Consider the following 15,987-nt stretch of genomic DNA (forward strand, 5'->3'; position numbering starts at 1 on the left):
TTATACAGACCCTACAAAACACTAATAAATAAAAACAAATTTAAACAAAAATACACTGGCAACTGTAAAGTAAAAGTTTAAGCACAGTCACACCTGTTATTTGCTCATATTTCTCGTCATCAGACAGCACGAACATTGTTGCTGAGCGATATTTTATCTATAAGGTGTGAAGAAATAATGACTGACAGCTTTGAGCCACCCCGAACACTGCAAAGAAGCCAGCCCTCTTAGATGTACGCTGTGCAAACAAGCACCGAGGAGACAGTGTCGCACCACTCCAGATTGCCCCTGTAATTTCAGTGGGTTACTGCTGTGAGGACAATAAGAGGACAGCCTTACCTGCTGCGGTGCTCATAAGCGCCCTTGCATCGAAACTTGTGTGCTGGGAAGGCCGTGAAAATACCCTCCTCGGAGCTGAAGTACTGCCATTTAATTCCTGGGTTGGATTTTAGGTTGTCAGCAAGAACTAAAAGGTAGTAAAAAATATGACAAAAATGAACAGGGTTGAAGATAAACACAGAGCACAAACATTTTTTGAAGCCATCTTCTTAGGTGAGTCTCATGTAGAAATTGGTTTAATCACCACTGGAAATAAATACATTATTATTTTGCATTGCTATTTGTATAGACCTTTCCCATCCCCCGTAAGGCCCAACTCTACAAGCTCCAGTCCGTAGTTACTCCATTTGTATTATCTATACAAAGCTTCATACCTGCGGACAAGCTTGTTAAGTATTCCAATTTACTCCGGGTCCCCGGCCCCCTATTAAAGTGCAGCTTTGCCTGTATTGATATGGTTAGTGAGATTCAAAGATGTGTTGCATGACACGGTGAATGACATGGTGAATGTAACTAAGCATAACCTTAGACTGTTACATAGAAGGTGGGAATGAACTTCGTCGCGCATGGAGATGGTTACCATCTTTAGGATGGGACTGTATCAGAGAAGAAGTAGCCATTGGTGTGCATAAGAGGAGCCCACCAGGGAATATACAGCATGGATTCGACTGAGGAGTTACTGAAGCCCAGCCCACTAGAGGCTCTGTTAATCCTCTAGGGGAGATCTATATCGAGTGTATGCAGGGGGGCTAAGTGCCCAAACTAACTAAGACGCTGCCAAGCAACTTGTGACTACTATATGGAGTCCAGCCAGGACCAGACAGATGCCCAGCTCCATGGACGCACTATTAACCCACGTAAGGACAACTACATTTAGCATATAAAAGGGACAGTCGAAATCGATCTCACAGATCCGCTGCCATGCCAGAGTGTACTAAATGAAGCCTGCCCAGAAACCCCACTCCATGGATCTACTTGGTAAACCACAAAGGGATTGCTATATGAAGTCTGGCCAGTGGCTAACCAGGTCCAACCGTGTGGCGATGTTTATCCAGAACAATATGGAGCCCATATTGTAGAAATAGAGAGATTACCGAACAGGCACTTGAGACAATTCATTAGAGGACATGGTTTCCAAAAAGTGCTTCCACGGTTGCTAAAAATGAGAAGTAATAGTGCAGGTGGTCTTGGAATATCCAATGTAAAGACTAGTTCAGGAAGATTTCAATTAATTTCTTTTCTTTTCTTTATTTATGCCTTTTTATATAGCGCATACTTTTTCTTTTTTTTTAAACACTTTATTTTTCAGATAAAGAATAATATTCACATTGCATTCAGATAGTCACTTTACAAGCCAATCAAGTCATACCTGACAGATACATACACAGTGGTAGTTATTATAGCGGTCTACACGGAGGTCCAGCCCAGTACCCAGGCCCACCCAGCAAAACCCCCCCGCCTCCTCCCACACTCCCAGAGATTAGGCTTCCCGATCAGCAGTGCCACCCATATGTAGCTAATGGAGCACGGCTCAAGCAGAACATGCCGTGCTGAACAGGAGAACCAGGGCTCAGAAAGCATCCCCACAGCCCACTCCCTCAGGCACTATCCCATCATTAGCCTGTGTGGTAGAGGCTCGCTTAGTGGAATCAAAGTAGGCCCTCAGTGGTCCCCAAAAATCCCTTGGACGGGACGTCGGTGGCATAAGACTGGCGTATAACTCAGCATTGGTGTTGCAGTGTGCCAGACTCTCCAGCCAATCTTGTAGCTTAGGAGTGGACTTCCTGCCCCAGAGAATAGCAACCTCTCTTGTAGCTAATAGCAGCCCCAATGATGCTGGTTTCCTGACTTTCTTAGGAATCTGTACAGTATACCCTAAAAGAGCCTTTTCAGGAATGGGGACCATTGGAATGCCGATTATCTTCCCCAGAGTCACATGTACCGCAGACCAATAGGACTGTAAACGGGGACAGGAGCATGCCAGATGTATAAAATCGGCGTGTGGTGCAGCGCATTTCAAACAGGTGTGTGGTATTTAGGCGTCTATCCTATGTGCCAAGGCTGGTGTAAAGTAAGCGCGGCGGAGAAATCTCAAGTGCAGCAACTTATAGTGGCTGTTAAGTGAAATGTCCTTGTTGGCCGCACAGCAATTGGCCCATTGTTCATCTGTGATGGTGCAACCCGTGTCTGCCTCCCAGGCCTGTCTGAGGCTAGAGTCATCCGCAGGCAGCATCCTAGCGCAGGCTTTGTACATTTTAGAAATGAGGCGTCTGCCGCCAGGGGCTTCCAACACCAGTGTGAGTGGAGGGAAAGAGTCAGACTCAACAGGGTAAGTGGGGAGAGCAGCACGCAGTGAGGATTTCATGCGGCTCAGAAGGAATCACGTCATGAAGTTACAATCAGTGAACCTGGCGTCCTCATCTATCGAGAAAATATGGCCCCCTGGAAAGAAATCACCCATTTTTGCAATATCAATTGTGGACAGCGTGTTCTGTACCAGCCTCTCTTCAGTGATTGGGAACCATCTGGCATTGGGTAAGGGTAGGGAGGAGGAATACAGCTGTGTGGTGCCTGTGCGCTTTTTCAACTTACCCCATGCCCAGGCAGTTGTGGACACTGTATATCGTATCTGTCTTTTGGAAAAATACCCCGGCAGCATCTCGCATAATTTGTCAGGGAGAACCAGGTCTGCCTCCGGCCATAGAAAGGGTATGCGTGCATCGGGATAGAACCAAGCGAATGCATAGTGGCATCGCGCTACTAAATAATATAGTTGGAAGTCCGGCACATTGAACCCACCCCTGTCGTACGGTAGAGTAATTATCGACCAGCGGACACGTGGTCTCCACCCGCCCCATATCAGTGGAGTCATGAGTGTCTGCAAAGTGCGAAAAAAGCCATCAGAAAGGGGGATCAGGGTATTATTTAAGAGGTATGAGAATTTGGGAAGGACCACCATTTTCAATATAGCCACCGTGCCAGCTAGAGACAGTGGCAATCTCAGCCATCTGTCGACTTGTTCCTCCAACTTTTGAAAAGCCTGTCCGTAATTTAAGCGAATGATTTGCGTGGTATCCAGATATATATGTATACCCAAGTACTTTACCGAGTCATGGCACCATTCAAGAGGAAATTTGCATTCCCATTGGGTTGTGCATGCCGTAAGCGGGAATATGATCGATTTGTGCCAGTTTATGCCTAGCCCTGAAAATCTACCAAAGCGGACGATTTCCCGGATAAGGGGAGACAGATTAGTGTGTGGTTCCCAGACTTAAAGGATGGTATCGTCAGCGTAAAGAGAAGCAAGGAGGGGACCAGTGTTGAACTGCAATTCTCTATTCAAATGGCATTACTGGAAATGCCTGACCAAAGGGTCCATGGCTAGGATGAATGAGAGCGGGGATAAAGGGCAGCCCTGCCTGGTCCCTCGATATAGCCGAAATGGCCTGGACAGGGTGCCGTTCAAACGGAGTCGTGCTGATGGTTTACTATATAACAGCGAGACCGTGGAAATTAAGCCATAGGGCAATCCCATGCGTTGCATCACCTCCACTAGGAAAGGCCATTCTAAAGAATCAAACGCTTTCTCCGCGTCTAGTAATACCGCAGCCGCTGGGACATCGGGCTTTATTCTATGCAGCACAGCAAACAGCGTGCGGAGATTCAGGGATGTAGAGCGTCAGGGGACGAAGCCGGATTGCATTGGAGAAATGATATACTCCATCAGCTGTGATAGCCTATTTGCAAGCACTTTTGGTAGGATTTTATAGTCTAGATTCAATAAAGACAGCGGTCTGTGTGAACCGCATTGCTTGTGGTCTTTGCAGGGTTTCGGAAGAAGTATAATTACAGCTTCTCGTAGCGTGGGGGGGGAGAATTTGTTTCTCCAATGCTTCCACATAAACCTCAATCAGCTATGGGGCCAGGACGTCTTTGAGTTCTTTATAAAAATCCCCTGTGAAGACGTCAAGCCCCGGGGCGGAGGAACATCGCAGGGTTTCCATAGCCAGTGTGACATCAGTGACTGATATTGGCACCGCCATAAAGTCCAGCATATCTTTTTCCAGAAACACCAGAGCGATCTCATGCATATAAGCAGTCTGGGCAGCTCCATCAGGGTCTGCCCTGGAGGAGTACAGTGTGGTGTAATAGTCCAGGAACTCATCTCTAATGGCCGATGTGGAGGTGAGCACGGCGCCGGAAGCTGAGTGTAACTCAGTAATGTAGGATTTGCTGTAAGGTGGTCTCAGCATTTGTGCCAGTACCCTGCCAGGCCACTCGCCCTCTCCGTATCATCGCGCAGTCTGATATTTCCCCAAATATAGTATCTCCCTATCTGCTGTGTCTCTATACTTTGCCAGGAGGGCAAGTCTCTCTGCCTGAGCTCTTGGATCCGGGAAGGATGCGAGCTGGGAATCTAGCTTAGCTATGTCTTGTTCGATGCGGGTCAGCGTCTGACAAAGATCCCTGAGAACACCGGCCTGCTTGGAGATGCATTCCCTCCTTATGACTGCCTTGAACCCTTCCCATAAAACCGCCACCGTATCTACCGAGCCCGTGTTGTGTTCGAAATAGTCCTCTATTGCCTCACAAACTTATGCCTTGAACACATCATCCTGGAGGGCCTTACTTGGGAACCGCCATTGCCTTTCATACCCTTCCGGGCGTGGAAGCAGCAAATGTAAGAACACCAGGGAGTGGTCAGAATATGTGCTGGGGAGTGTAGTGAGGGAGCCAAACCAATCCGTTACGCTGGGGGAGAGCAGCCAATAATCTATCCTGGACCAGGTGCCGTGTGGGCCAGAATAGTGAGTATAGTCGGTGAGGGTGGGATTAGACTGCCGCCAAATGTCTATCAGCGAATACTGAGCACAGAGATCTTTCAGGGCACGCCTTGCCCGAGGTTTAGCGTCTGGTGCATGAGATGTGCTGTCCAGTGCGATGTTCATTGACAGATTGAGGTTCCCCCCCTAGCAGTAGCGCATGAGGATCATGTTTCGCAATCCAGGCATTCAGGTCGTGGAAGAACTCAGGGGCATCAACATTGGGAGCGTACACACTAATCAGAGCGACTCTGTGGCCATACAGAGTGCCCGCGACTATCATGTACCTGCCCAATGGGTCACGTCAGGAAGTGTAAAAAGGTCCCTCTTGTGTATCAGTATCGCTGTGCCTCTGGCGTAGTTGCTATAATTGGCAAAGTATCTGTGTGTACCCCAGCTGGCGCCAAAGCGGGCTGAATCAGTGGGGGGGGAGTAGTGTCTCTTGTAAATAAACTATATCAACCTTGTGTCGGAGAAGGTAGTGAATCACCTGGCGCCTCTTACGAGTATTATTGAGGCCTCGGACATTCCAGGTCATTAGGGTGATGGCTCCGGCACGTTACCTAACCGTGACATTTTATCTCAATATAGACATATTCCTGTCAGGACTGTAAAGTGATGAAAGCTTGGCAAGCAATGCTAAACTAAAGCGCAAACAAAAACATTCGCAATGTGTGAACTTACCCCATGCCCCCTCCCCCCACCCAGCCGCCTACCATCCCCTAGGTGGCCAACCCCTAGCAAGTTAACACGCTCGGTGATCAGAGGGATCGCCGGGCAGACAGTTGTGGTCCAATAAGTGGGCCCCAAGATGGGATAAAACAACTTAGCGGATACACCAGAGGGGGGCAGCAACCCAGAATCGAGCCGGCCTAGTGCCGTATCTGTAAAGAAAAATCAAAACGAACAATGCAATTTCCCATATACAAACTGTAGATCACACAAGGTCATGTAAGACACCCTCATCCAGCACCAGTGTTCGAAAATAGCTCCGCACTCGCGTCAGAGACGCTGTGTGGCGGGGAAGCAAGCGCACCCTCCGCCGAGGACTGAGAATTCTGCATCTTATGCGTGCGGCAGAATTCCTGGGCCTCTGTTGGGGTATCAAATATACGAGATCTGCCGCCCACATCCACCTTAAGTCTCGCGGGGTATAGCATGCCATATTTGAGTCCAAGATTACGTAGTGTAGCCTTAACCCCTTGAAATTTGCGGCGTGCTTCCTGGACCATTGTAGTAAAGTCCAGCTAGAATGCCAACTTGGACCCCTGCCATTCAACCGTGCAGCGCTCCCTTGCCAGACGGAGCGTGGTGTCTCAGTCCCTAAAATTCAGGAGGCGCGCTATGATGGATCTGGGGGGGAAGACCCGGGTTCGGTCTAGGGCCCAGGGACCTGTGGGCGCTCTACCACAAAGCCAGGTGTAAAGGCCTTACTGCCAAACAAATCTGTAAGTAATTTCTCCACGAAGAGTTCCATTCGGCCTGTAGATATCGTCTACGGGACCCCTATAATGCGGACTTTGTTGCGTCGTCCGCGCGCTTGCAAGTCCTCATTTTTTATGGCTACTTCCTTGAGTAGGCGTTCCGCCCGTTCCAGCCGCTTCAGAGATCGAGCTGTCCCGTCCTCCAGATCTGAGACACGAGCCTCTGCCACGTCGAGGCGCCTGTTGTGGCCCTGTACTTTGGCGCCCAAGGATGCGATTGTCTGGTCTAGGGAGTCGAAGCGGGAGTCCAGAGCCTTGAATCCTGCCTTCATTTCCAGCAGTAGGGAGGCCACGGAGGCACCCGAGGGCTCAGGTTGTGCCGTGGCCGGATCCTTTTCTGCCATGACTGTATTGTGAGATGGTGCACCTTCAGCCAATTTTTCAAAAGGTAGGGTTCTTTGCCTGGGGTCCTTGCGTCCCATTCCGGTAATGTAGGGCAAGGGAAGAAGGGGGGACCGGACAGAAACGTATGGCGCACAGTCAGTGGGTCAGGTGTCAACTTTGTGTAGGCCCCAGACTCTCCAGACACGCAGGGTAGCAGCCTGACGCAATCGCACGTTTGTAGCAAGGTCTGTGTCCTGTCGGCCAGGACAAACAAGATGGCGGCTACCCTGCAGTATAACATGAGCGTTCTTGTGGCAAACTTATGGTCACCAGTTCAGACGGGGTGCGCATGCACTATTCATATGTTCTCAATGGGCAGGCCGCGCAGTGCAACCTTCAATGTTTGTGCGTCTTAATCATGATTGCAGCATCCTAATACTGTGGGTAAAGTGGCTCCAGTCATCATGCAGCATCATAGGGGAACCCGGGGTGCCACGGGGAGTCCCAGCAAGCTAGGAGAGCCGTTATTGGTGTCGGGTGCAGCCATACGCGCATCCTGCTCCCCCGCAGCCGCCGCAGCGCCAGGCCAGCGCCCATCCCCCAGCAGAGAAAGTCAGAGGGCCCTGTCCCCTCGCGCGCCCAGCATAGCGGGGCAGCCGGCACAGCGGCTGCAGCGGTATCTATCGGCAGGGAGGTTGGGCGCCACCCGCACAGGCCCAACTCACCCGGTACGTTGCTGCAGTGATCCGATGGAGCCCTCCTCCTGCCAATGGACAGGCGCTCTTCGTAATTCACTGGGACGCCAGACGTGGACGCGCCGGCCTGCCCCCCGCCTCCTCAGACATAGCGATTCTCCACTCAGGAAGGAGACCAGAGCCCGGGAATCAGATTATCCAGCACCGCATCGCTTTCGCCATCATTTGCACCGCTTTCAACGCTGAACTCCGTGCATTTCCATGGAGAAATCGCAGATGCGACCGGACGATTGCTGGAGCTTCACTCGCAGGCGGCCATCTTCGCCGCCGGCTCGGCAACGCCCCCATATATAGCGCATACTTCATAAAGGCATGCAGCAACTTAAATGCAAAAATACACATTTACCATTACAGGGAATTGGCAAAGAATAATGTACCCCATTTCACATATGTTGCCATAACGCAAGTAGTTCTGCCACTGCAAACTGGTGACCAATCAGCAGTTCGAACCAATGTGCTAATTATGTTGTGAATATGCTGCACATGTGAACAGTATTCTTCCACTAAAGCAAGCCAAGTTTGTAAATATTGAGCTTCAGGTGTATATACCCAAACATACTGCTTTCAGGTCATTGGTTCAAGAACTACACCAGAAATAACACTCGAAACTGCTGACTCCTTAGTTTCTTTTTGTTTAAATTAAAAAAATCCGGGCAATGCCAGCCAGGGTAGAATAATACCACTCAGAAAACAACGAATACAACTTTACAAAGAGGGCAATATACAAGTATACCGCCCCTACGGCCCTTCAACCTTTGAACACATTGCAATTCACAGCTGCTTTGTTTTAGAAATGAAAAGAGAAGGATCACTTCCTGCATCTGTCACTTGTCTGTCCTCCTGCAACATGTCCATAGGAATGCATGACAATACAACACAAACTATTACAATGCATACCTTTACAACGCAGTCAATACAACATAGCTTCCATTACAATGCATGCTATTACAACGCAAGCCATTACAACACATATTCCATTACAACAAAAATTACCATTCTAACACCGCCAGGTGCTTACCTCAGAGAAGGCGTTGGTCAGTGAGGGATATGCGTTGTAATGGCATGCGTTGTAACGGATACTGTGTTGTATTGACTGTGTTGTAAAGGCATTGCGATGTAATGCCTGTGTTGTAAGGGATGTTTCCCGTCCATAGACATGGAAAAGCGGTCCATGAAGATCACCAGAACTCAAACAGTACTGGGTTTTGGAAAATATGTTTATCAATAAAAACGCACTAAAATGTACATCCTAGGTCTGAGAGCAGACCTGAAACTTCTTACACATAAAAACAAGATACCGTAGCATGAAAAATGACAAGACAAAATGGCGAATGGGGCTTTCTGTCAGAGTGTAAACACACGATGGCCTCCTCGGCTGAGGTCAGCCCTATTACACAGTGTTTATTTACAATGTTTCAATTGGCTAGTGTAAATATTTAAAGAGGGCCAATCAAAGCCTACTTTCAATCTGATTCCGTGGCCTCCTATCGAGGGCTATTTCAAGGAAACAAAAACCAAGAAAGACATTTTTGACATCTTGGGACCACCTCAGGGAATGTTATTTTCTCCTTTAAGAGCTCGCGTTTAAACCTGGCAATGACTTATGAAGTGAGTCTGGAATCTTAAGTGGACATTTAATCCTAGAAGAATCCCAGCTGCTGGAACCTGCAGAAAAGCTCCCTCTCATCGGTGCCACAGATCCGAAATCTATACTGCACAACTTCACTTAGTGTAACAGCAACGGGAAGAAAGTAAGGACTGGTCTGCCATACTTTTCATTATTTTAATTAGAATTCTTTTTTGCATTTCCCCGAGAAAACATAGTCCCTATTCTTTAATGTGCATAAAAACTACAAGTGTCTATTACATCCAAATTTCACTTTTCTTTTTCGGTCCTTAAAATATTTCTAGTTTACAGGCACCAGGGCTCGTATATGGACAGGGAGCATGGTCACCGTTTGCGCCATGGCGTACTGTAAAACAGGTGATCGGGCTCTAACAGGGCCAGTGCACCCCCTATTACAAATAATGCACTGCCTTCAGGGAAGCTGAAAACTCGTGCTGCCCTGGGGGCAGAGGATTAGCAAAAGATAGAGTGACTTTTTGAATAAGTCACTCCATCTTCCTCTGTGCAGGATGCAATGTGCATGCAGTTCAAAAAGGGGACAGAGATCCCCCTGCATGCTTGTGCAGTGAGTGACTGCACCCATCTGCACGGAGCGGTCTGTGGTGTCCTTGGAGCCTCCTTTAATCCCTCTAGAGGGCTGCCCCAGGAAGCGCAAGCACTGAGTGTGCGCGCCTCTTGACTGCCTCTTTGACTCTGCTCTTGCATCCATAATAGGGTGCTGGTGAAAAGGAAAAGGGACTCCTTCATTTGCATAGCGCCACAGCCCCTTGCAAGCGAGGGAACGTCCTCTCAAGAACGCTCTGGTGCTACATGTGCACCAGCGCTATTAGTATAACAGAAGGGGGCGCACAAGCATCTGCAGCAGTTTCTAGAATACTATACTGTCCTCTTTGACTATGCTCTTGCATCCATAATATGGTGCTGGTGAAAAGGTACTCCTTCATTTGCATAGCGCCACAGCCCCTTGCAAGTGAGGGAACGTCCTCTCAAGATCGCCCTGGTTCTACATGTGCACCAGCGCTATTAGTATAACAAAAGGGGGCGCACAAGCAAGTTTCTAGAATACTATATTGTCCTAAGAGTTGAGGATATGTTACAAGAGCACTCTTTGTGCTGAACACAAGAATCAATAAATGCTATTTAGTGAGAAAACGCCAGGGTGGAATTTCTAACCTCTCATCTCTTCAAACGGCTAAACAAGTTCAATCGTACCATCCCGAACCCTGAAGAAACTACATGGCCTAGGCTATCCCTCTAAGCCTACGTCATTGTCAAGTCCAGCGGCATCACAAACAAGTCCACCAGAAAGAGTCACTGCATCATACCCGACTAAACAAATGAACCATCTTAGGTGGGTAGCCCCATATTTTGAGGATAAAAATCACTGCAAATTGAAACAAACAAAAAAAATAAATAAGAGCTGACCTCCAACCCACGCCCCCCCACCCCCCCACCTGTCCTTTTCCATCTATGCTCTCTGGATCTTGCTCAATACCCCTATCTTCATTAGAAGTTACCAATTCCTCTTGTAAGTCAAAAAGAAGAATGTGCACCTTTTTAGAGAAGACTACGTCCTTACACAACGATAATCACAATTCAAAAGATTTTGCCTCTCCTCAACAATCCAGAATCTTGCTACAGGTCTCAGACTATCAGGTAGGTTTCCCGGCATGGGTTTCAGACATACCTGTCTTTTGGCTGTTTCCTGTAAAGCGCTCCGATACCCCAACGGGTCAAGTTCGCGCTCTATAAAACACAGTCATAAATAAATGAAGGGCTAAGGAGGAAGGATGTGGACATTGGCTCACTCATCCATTCTTCACTTCACTACTTCCTATTCACTACCCTCAGGAGGTGGGAGAGATTCTTCCATTACACAAGGCTTGGAAGTTATTGCTCCAGTTCTGAAGAGAAAGATGCCCTGGTATGCAAGAGCTTTAAAGACCAGAAATAATGAAGATCTGGTATTTTCTGACGAGTCGTGGTGTCAAGTTTGGATCTGCTACCCTATAGGCAGTGATGCTGCTCATGAGACAAAGCCTCTGTATCAGCATACCCCTACCGTTTTGGTTAGATTAAATACCAGAACATGGCACCCAGCAGCCTCTGCAATGGTTTTGATAGGGGAGGACGCGTGATGTATATCGATATAATTCCAGCACCTACAATCCTCCATTTGCTGGTCCTACCAGTACTTTAGAGAGTAACTAACTCAATGGATCTGCTTGTTAGCAATTTGGTAAAGACCAACCCATCTGGACCCTTCTGAACCAAAACGCACCTTTCACCTCCAACAAAAAGAATTGCACCATGAAAAAACATCCAGTCTTTTCCTGTTCCACCAGCTGCATCAATTTCTTCAGGCAAAGGGTGCTAAAGCCAACTATCTACAGCTCATTGCTGGGTGGGAACAAATAAGCCCCCATCTTCCCTGAAAAAAACTTTCTGCAGAAAAAACGCATTTTCAAGTGGATTTTTCCTTTAGCTCTGTGGATTGTTGTGAAGGTTACAGCTCTAGTTCAAACCCCACTGAGTAGTTCAGTCTACAATACTGATTTTCCTCGTCAAGATGCCTAGCCCTTCTGAAACATCCTGTGTCTCCTAGCAATGACATGATGAGATCATGGATCAAATGAATTTTTGCTTAAATGCACCAATAGCATGTTTGGCAATAAATGTTCTGCGTGCAATTTACAGAATGTGAGCATGGGAGGCCTCCACCTTGTACCAAGTACCCATGCCAAAGCAGTTGTGTGTCTGCCATTCTAAAACCCTGTTACTATCCAAAAGACCTTCTTGATGTATCTGTGCCAACTTGACCAACGAATGGGCACATATCTAAATGTGCTGCCTTTTATTTTGATGCTCTTTTCCCTTAAATGTACCAAATATGCAAGAAACTAAAAGGAGGTGATGCATGGGGAGTTGTGGGGAAGAACAGCAACTTCAACTGCAAAGCCTCTAATATCCCTAAAAGCTTTTTCGGTCTCCAAACCCCACTGATTATCTTCAGCCACTGCCCAGTCCTGTACAAATGGGGTGCCTATAAGCAAACCACGGTAATACCAACCATTTCCTCTTAACATCCAATAATTACAAGGCCGTTGAAAGTGTCCATGTCAGTGCCTAAACAAAACATTCTCCCTCGCCACCAGTTCCTGCAACTCCAAAACCAAACCTTTCCACTGGCACAGCCCCACATCCGCCAAGAACTTGAGCTCAATAATTCTTCCACAGTTTCTTTTTAAGAATTTCTTGCACAATCTAAAGTTAATTAACCTGTGTGCCCATGTCCTCCCACTGCAAACCCCTTGTAACACCCCACCAGGATCTTAGCTACCATGAATGCCAGAAAGAAAAGCCATGAACCAAAGGTTTTGAAGACCTTATATGGCACGAAGTAAGACAAAGTTTCCTAATTTCACACTGTTCCCTTCACCCTCCCTTCACCTCTCCAACTGTGATATGTCACCTCTTCCCAAAACTACTCCCCTTCTACAGTGCCCAACTACTTTCCCCCAACCTGTACCTGCATAAACCACTTGTCATAGGATACCACGATAGCTTCTCCCCCACCATTGTCAGCGCTCTGCCCACCTTTGTGTCACCCAGAATGCAAAACCAAGAGACTAACCGTTAGTGAGGCTATTATGCTAGTAAAATAATTTAATCCAGAGTAAAAAATTGCTGCTCTCCCCCAACTCTTCAGGGAATATATGTTTTGTTTATAATTTTTATTAATTTTTATGCATTTAAATAAACAAATTATGTCTCAAAATATATGGGCATGTGTGATTAGCTAACACTAGTTTCGCTCAGGCTATATGTGATACTGAAATATTTCAAGGCTGTTCAAAGGTTAGGAATGTAGAAATAAAATGTGTATTTCTAACTGTTACCAACAAGGGTGTCCTGCCACAACGAAGCCACTGACTGCCATAATCTCATTGCCAAACCCACTAAGTCGTCAAGCCAAAAGAAACAGGAGTTACATTTTTCTTTGTTGGAACAGCCAGGTTTTTATGCTTTTATGAAATCTAAGATGGTTGATTTCAGCTACTTAATAAAAAGGAAGGTTGTTCCAAATGTTAGGTGCAAGAATGGAAAAATCTCCCCCATCGTTACATCAAAATGTTTTAGGGGGAACACACTAAGGAGACACGTCTGCTGATCGCAGTGATCTGCAGGGCTGGCAGGCAGTAGGTTTCTCTGCTAAAATCTTGGGTTCTTGTTTTTGAAAGGCCCCGCAAGCCAAATTATGCAGTTTTTAACACGATTATCTCATTTACTTTAAACAAATACAAGATTTTCAATGCTAGGGAGATTGCATCTAGATGTTTAGTACCAGTCAGAAGCCTACCAGCCCAATGCTGGGCTCTTTAAAGACTAGCTGTTGCTTTAGGCGGTAGTCCTACATAGAATGCTTTGCAGTAGTTCAAGTGGGACAAAATCATGACCTGTACTACCGGCTTAAAGGTTTTTTTAAGGCAGGAGAAGAAGCCCTTTCCGGAGCATCCTCAGATCATGAAAACAAGAGGCTGAAGCCTTTTTTATTGGTTTGCCCAGGTTTAAATCTTTGCTACAGAGGTTGGCACGCAGGATCTCCCAAGTTTGCGGCCACCAATTTGGTAAACGTGAAATTGAGAGTGGGCCAATCCACAAAAATTGCCTTGATCTTGTTCAGCTTCAGCGCGTTTCTTCACTTCCACTGAGAAGCTGATCACAAACAGTTGTGAAAATTTGTGGCAGCTGTCTTCTCATTGCTAACTGACAAGACTTTTTGACTCTCATGGGCATAAGTCATAAGAGAAAACCCAAAGTTCTTTATCAGTTTGGCCAAGGGACCAATATATATATCTCACACATATATATACACATATATACACACACACACATTAAACAGCGTCGGTCTTACCACAGAGCCCTGTAAGACTCCCCAGGTCAGTGATCTACTCTTTGAGGAAAAAGACACCATCCTAACGGTTTGAAAGGAAAGAGAAAATCTAGTCCAAAGCCTTCCCATGTCCACCTATTGACTTCAATCTCTGAATCAATATTGAATGTGCAACTGTGTCAATGGCATTGCTGGGATCCAACAGTCCCAGTGCAAGGCTCTAGACTTTGCCCAGAAGCATTCTGATCTCATCGAGAACTATTACAAACGCGGGCTCAGTGCAGTGTTGTGGCCTAATGCCTACTTGTTTTTCGTCAAGCACGCTACTAATTTACAGATGCGGATTCAGTTGCTTCTCAAATTCTCTTCCAGAGAAAAAGAAAACATAATAGAAAGTCTAAGATCATGTTACTAATGCAATTAGATTTTTGGTGGCCACTCATGAGAAAAACAGCATGTGTAAATATGCAAGATTTACTCAATCTCTTTGCAGAAGATGCTCGTAGAAGCCACTTTTATGGCCTGTTTCATATAGCCCTCCTGATGCAGCAGATGATGGAAAAAATCGTACTATCCGGATTTTCACTTTAGTCCTATTGTATTGAGTGTGATACTTCTAAAGAGTATTTAACTTTTTGTAAAGTTAATTCATGCTACAACACTTGCATTTGGGCATAGACAATCTGGTTATATCACATAATGGTGCCCATATATTGACACTAACAATTGAGGTGATGCAATTCTTTACAACTAGTTCCTTGCTTTATTATTAGGGAGGAATAGTATATAAATAACATCAGTAGTAGCTCGTACATATTAGTAGGCAAACAGTTGTGAAAAATCTTGCAAAATACGTTTATGTACTGCTGATGACATCCTGATCTTGCTAGGGGAATACACAACACACGCTATTTGCATAAATTACTCTTGCAACAGCCTTTAATGTTAAACATCTGCATCCACATGTTCTGAAACAAAATTTACAACATTTTGCCCATGGACCCGTAGCTTGAAATGCTACCAAGTCAACAGAGCATTCAGGTGATGTGCTTTACTACTTGCTGTTAGCACCAAACTTATAAAAGACAACTGGCTGTGAATGCTCTGCAGTTTAGCCTTGTAAATTATCCTCGACCCATGCCACACTTTAAATACTGTAAGACGTCATTGATGCAACCAATCAAGTTACTAACCTGAGTTTAAATCCCGCCCAGGGTTAAACGCCCGGCTATTAACAGTTGTAGACAATCTGTCGCAGCTGATCGTTTTAGAGACATTATTGTTAAAATTCCCATCAAACCTGAAATCACAAAGTTTACGCATCAGAAATAGAAATGGACTTCGTGAATATTCAATAAAATTACAATGTTGAATAAAACAGAGACGTTGGGGCCTTTGAGTTTAGAGCTGTTCAACTATGCTAATTTCCTATGGTTCCCTTCAGTTAAACAGTTTACAGAATCACACGCAATAGATACTATGTTGCAATAGAGAATAACAAATCAGACACTTAATAAATGAGGCAAAACAATAAATCACATTTTTAAGTGTGCATAACTGACTGCTCACTACAGACAGAGTGTCTGCGCCACTGCTTAATTAATAGCAAGAGTAAGAGCCAGGACGCAAGGTATTTCTCAGGAGGCCACTGCAACTTTGAGCAGCCGCTCACCACACAAGCATTGGCAAATGCCAGTATCAATGTTATTTACTTACATCCCACTCCTGCAGATGTGACAAT

At 46.1% G+C, this 15,987-nt stretch overlaps 1 protein-coding gene across 1 annotated transcript in view; it reads right to left on the minus strand.

The window, feature by feature from the left end:
* CACHD1 (cache domain containing 1) overlaps positions 1-15,987 on the minus strand; it is a 355,333-nt gene that overhangs the window by 116,432 nt on the left and 222,914 nt on the right. Inside the window, exons 4-5 of the mRNA XM_085602381.1 lie at positions 15,440-15,546; positions 340-466 (exon numbers count right to left, since the gene is read on the minus strand). Coding sequence (XP_085458507.1) covers positions 340-466; positions 15,440-15,546 — 234 coding nt within the window. The remainder of the gene's footprint in view (positions 1-339; positions 467-15,439; positions 15,547-15,987) is intronic.

Source organism: Triturus cristatus, chromosome 4_2, assembly GCF_964204655.1.
Source record: "Triturus cristatus chromosome 4_2, aTriCri1.1, whole genome shotgun sequence".
NCBI classification, from domain to species: Eukaryota; Metazoa; Chordata; class Amphibia; order Caudata; family Salamandridae; genus Triturus; species Triturus cristatus.